Below are 4,998 nucleotides of genomic sequence, written 5' to 3' on the forward strand. Positions count from 1 at the left end.
CTGCGTCCACATGCAGGACAACAGCCTTTGGAACGACAACATCTGTTCTCGCAGGTTCACCTGGATTTGCGAGCAGGAGCTGGGAGTCTGAAGCAGCCCACAGACAGGCCCAGCTCCCTTGGCCGGCTGCTCTCCGCTCATTCACGCCCCTCAATATCACCCACTGCTGATCTTAAATGGAAACTAATGATTGCAAACAAAGTACCCACTAAGCCTAAAAAATATCCCAGTTGGACATGATCTCTCCCAGAAACCCATCCTCTGCAAACTGACCTTAAATACCACACTTCGTTTAATCGCACAGTGGTCCCTCTACCTAAGAACGTCTCTACTTAATAACTTTTCTAGATAAGAACCAGGTGCTCAATATTTTTTTGCCTCTTCTTAAGAACCATTTTCTACTTAAGAACCCGAGCCCGTAAAAATTCCCCAGGAAATCTGAGAGCAGCACAAAGGCCCGGCCAGTTTCCTACCATTCCCCCTTTTAATCCCGGCCATCTTGGGCTTTTCTGGGCTGCCAGAGGAGCCTTTCAGTGGCACTTAAGGAGGCTTTGGCAGCCCAGAGTGAACGGAGCATTTTCCTTTCTCTGGGCGCTTGGAGAGGGAATAAACCTCTGCCAGTGTCCAGAGAAAAGAAATGCTCCCTTCGCTCTGGGCAGCGACTGTCCTGCTCCTCTTCTTCCTCCTCCTCCCCCCACCCAAATTCCAAGCTTTTATATCTTTCCTAATGGGTTTGCATGCATTATTTGCCTTTACATTGATTCCTATGAGAAAAATTGCTTCTACTTACAAACCTTTCTCGTTAAGAACCTGGTCACAGAACGAATTAAGTTCTTAAGTAGAGGCACCACTGTATGTTACAGAGCCCCTGATTACAACATCACAGCTGCAACAAACTAACCTCACTACTAACGTGGGCAGCCTCCTACCCACATTTCATGGTGACCTCAACCTATTTCATATTAACTGGACCCTAAATGAATGTTCAACTCAACTCATCCACTCAACCTTGTACAATGCTATTACCAGTCTAGGGCTAGAACAACGACATTGCTCAAAATAAATAAATAAAGGGAACACTCAAATAACACATCCTAGATAGAAACATAGAAACATAGAAGTCTGACGGCAGAAAAAGACCTCATGGTCCATCTAGTCTGCCCTTATACTATTTCCTGTGTTTTTATCTTACAATGGATATATGTTTATCCCAGGCATGTTTAAAATCAGTTACTGTGGATTTACCAACCACGTCTGCTGGAAGTTTGTTCCAAGGATCTACTACTCTTTCAGTCAAATAATATTTTCTCATGTTGCTTTTGATCTTTCCCCCAACTAACTTCAGATTTTGTCCCCTTGTCCTTGGGTTCATTTTCCTATTAAAAACACTTCCCTCCTGGACCTTATTTAACCCTTTAATATATTTAAATGTTTCGATCATGTCCCCCCTTTTCCTTCTGTCCTCCAGACTATACAGATTGAGTTCATTAAGTCTTTCCTGATACGTTTTATGCTTCAGACCTTCCACCATTCTTGTAGCCCGTCTTTGGACCCGTTCAATTTTATCAATATCTTTTTGTAGGTGAGGTCTCCAGAACTGAACACAGTATTATTCCAAATGGGGTCTCACCAGCGCTCTATATAGCGGGATCACAATCTCCCTCTTCCTGCTTGTTATACCTCTAGCTATGCAGCCAAGCATCCTACCTGCTTTCCCTACCATCTGAATGAAGATCTGAATGAATGAAATATTCTCATTGAATACTTTGCTCTCTACAAAGTTGAATGTGCTGACAACAAAATGAAATTGATCGTCAATCAGTGTTGCTTCCTAAGAGGACAGTTTGAGTTCACAAAAGTTTGACTTACTTGGAGTTATATTCTGGTTTTTTTTAAGTGTTCCCTTTATTTTTTTGAGCAGTATAGTAACAAACAATACTAGACTCAACAATTGTCTTGATTTCATCTTCTGCGACAGTTTACACTCAATTTATGGACTACAAATAAAAGAGTCCTTTTCCAACAGTGATCACAGCATGATGGACTTTTGTCTCAATATACTGTTTTAGGACCAACACTATTCATACTTTACATAAAAGACCTTTGGGATCATATTGTAAGCAACTGCATTCTCTTTGCTGATGATGTTAAACTATTCAATATCACCGGCAATACTTCTACCCTTCAAAAAGACCTCGACCACGTATCAGAATGGTCAAACAACTGGCAACTTCAAATCTCAACCAAGTCTATGGAGAGGGGCGGCATACAAATCAAATCAAATCAAATCAAATCAAATCAAATCACAAACAAATAAATACATAAATAAATACATACATAAACAAACAAACATACATACATATAAACAAACAAACAAACAAACAAATGCTCTGCCTTACACACTGGCAAAAAGAAACAAAATTCAAACTTGGAGGACACAACTTTGTAGACAACACTCACTCTGTCAAGGACATTGGAGTACTCATATCTAATGATCTGAGTGCCAGAGTCCACTGTAACAACATTTCCAAAAAGGTACTAAGAGTTGTTAATCTAATGTTGTGTAGCTTCTTCTCTGGTAATACTACACTGCTAATCAGAGCATAAAAAACATTTGCTAGACCAATTCTTGAATACAGCTCACCCATCTGGAACCCACACTGCGTATCGGACATTAATACAATCGAGAGTGTCCAAAAATATTTCACAAGAAGAGTCCTCCACTCCTCTGCTAGCAACAGAAGACCTTTATGCCACCAGACTTGAAATTTTGGGCTTAGATAGCTTAGAACTACGTTGTCTTTGATCTGGCCTAAATGTAGTTCATAAAACCATCTCCCACAATGGCCTACCGGTCAATGACTACTTCAGCTTCAACCACAACAATGCACGAGCACACAATCGATTCAAACTCAATGTCAACCGCTCCAAACGCGACTGCAGAATATACAACTTCAGCAACAGAGTGAGCGATGCCTGGAACACATTACCTGACTCTGGGGTTTCTTCCCCAAACCCCCAAAAACTTTAACCTTAGACTGTCTGTAGTCGACCTCACCCCATTCTTAAGAGGTCAGTAAGGGGTGTGCATAAGCGCGCCAGCTTGCCTACCGTCCCTGTCTTATCATTTTATTGTCCTAATTTACCTCTACCTACTTTGCTTTTGTTTATATTCATACCAATACCTACTATCTCGTACTTGTTTTGACAAACAAATAAAAAAAAAATATGCAAATGTCTTTGTGTGGGGGGGACAATCAGGGGGCCTGAGGGAGACACGTGTCCAGAGAGGCTTCTGGGAGACCCCGATCATCACCCTGTACAAAGCCTTGGAAAGATCTGGCAGCCCACCTTTCATACCTGGTGTTGTGGTTCAGCCTGAGCAAGATCAAAGACCAGCTGTGTCTCTGCTGGCTCCATGCCCGGGGGAGGCTGAGAGCGAAGAGGAGAGTTCTTGGCAGCCAGACTGGGGAGATAACAATCTGGAAAGTGACGAGGAAGAGGGGCCTGGGAGCCCTGGGGAGGGGCTCTCTCAAGCAAGTAGCTTGGAGTCTCTGGAGTCCTTGGATGATGAGGCACAAGCTATCATTAGTATGCGACAGAGACGCATAGATCAAAGGAGGCAGCAACTGAATAGATATTATCAGCGTTGAATGAGGAACACCAGGGCTTGGGTGTGGTCCTCATTAGCAGGGAAGGGTTTATAAGGCATGAGAACCATTCCAGCAGTGTGGAGTGTTATCACATTGGAGTTGGAGTTATCTGCCTTTTCTCTCAGCGTTTTTGTTCCTGGCTCGTGGCCCAGCAGTCTTGAAGACCCGTGGGAGGTTTGTGCCTGTTAGCAACAGCCTCGTTTGTCATCAAGGATCCTGTGTTTCTGTATGAACAATTGCCTTCGTGTCTCTATTTGGAGTTCCAGTGCTTTCCTGACTTGTAAGGACATTTTCTGTTGGCTTCTTTTCTCTTTACCATTATAAAACTGTGTTTGGATTCAACCGGTGTGTCTGGCTTATCTTTTTGTGTTGGTCATAGCTTCTGGAGTGACCCAGACAGAACACCTGGGACCTGGAGCCGGCTGAAAAACTGCAAAAACATTCAAGCCTCCCCATCTTTTTTTAAAACAATAAAGCTTCGTTTAACGCAGGTGTTAATTCTCCATCTTCCACCCTGGGGTCGGTCTCTTTGTTTATTTATTTATTTTATTTATTTATTATTTAGATTTGTATGCCGCCCCTCTCCGCGAACTCGGGGCGGCTCACAACAAAGCATAAACAGATCGTACAAATCCAAATAGATTCAAATAAATTTAAATATTTTAAAAAGTTTTAAAAAGAACCCCAATATGCTAACAAGCACACACACAAACATACCAAACATAAATTGTACATGCCCGGGGGAGATGTTTCAGTTCCCCCATGCCTGACGGCAAAGGTGGGTTTTAAGAACTTTACAGAAGGCAGGGAAAGTAGGGGCAGTTCTAATCTCCGGGGGGAATTGGTTCCAGAGAGTCGGGGCCGCCACAGAGAAGGCTCTTCCCCTGGGGCCCGCCAACCGACATTGTTTAGTTGACGGGACCCGGAGAAGGCCCACTCTGTGGGACCTAATCGGTCGCTGGGATTCGTGCGGCAGGAGGCGGTCTCGGAGATATTCTGGTCCGATGCCATGAAGGGCTTTAAAGGTCATAACCAACACTTTGAATTGTGACCGGAAATTGATCGGCAACCAATGCAGACTGCGGAGTGATGGCGAAACATGGGCATACCTTCATGACGGTTAGGTTCTCTAGCAGCTTCTGTGGGTCAGAGACGGCATGGCTAAGGGCTCTGTTCCACAGGGGACCTTGGAGGTCTTCTAGTCCACCCTCCAACTCTAGGAGGGATTTAGAATAGAATAGAGCTGGAAAGGATCTTGGAGCTTGTTGTGGTTAGCTCTGGCCCAGCTCCTGCCCCAAGGAATGTGTAGGTGGATGTGGAGGAGACATCCACATGCCGCAGGCCT

At 43.8% G+C, this 4,998-nt stretch overlaps 1 protein-coding gene across 1 annotated transcript in view; it reads right to left on the minus strand.

The window, feature by feature from the left end:
• Positions 1 to 4,768, minus strand: part of LOC139154310 (thialysine N-epsilon-acetyltransferase-like) — a 9,340-nt gene extending 4,572 nt beyond the window's left edge. The window contains exons 1-3 of the mRNA XM_070728729.1: positions 4,763 to 4,768; positions 3,361 to 3,432; positions 2,645 to 2,660 (exon numbers count right to left, since the gene is read on the minus strand). Of these exons, the coding sequence (XP_070584830.1) occupies positions 2,645 to 2,660; positions 3,361 to 3,432; positions 4,763 to 4,768 (94 nt within the window). The remainder of the gene's footprint in view (positions 1 to 2,644; positions 2,661 to 3,360; positions 3,433 to 4,762) is intronic.
• Between the last annotated feature and the right edge of the window lie 230 nt (positions 4,769 to 4,998).

Source organism: Erythrolamprus reginae, chromosome Z, assembly GCF_031021105.1.
Source record: "Erythrolamprus reginae isolate rEryReg1 chromosome Z, rEryReg1.hap1, whole genome shotgun sequence".
Taxonomy (NCBI): domain Eukaryota; kingdom Metazoa; phylum Chordata; class Lepidosauria; order Squamata; family Dipsadidae; genus Erythrolamprus; species Erythrolamprus reginae.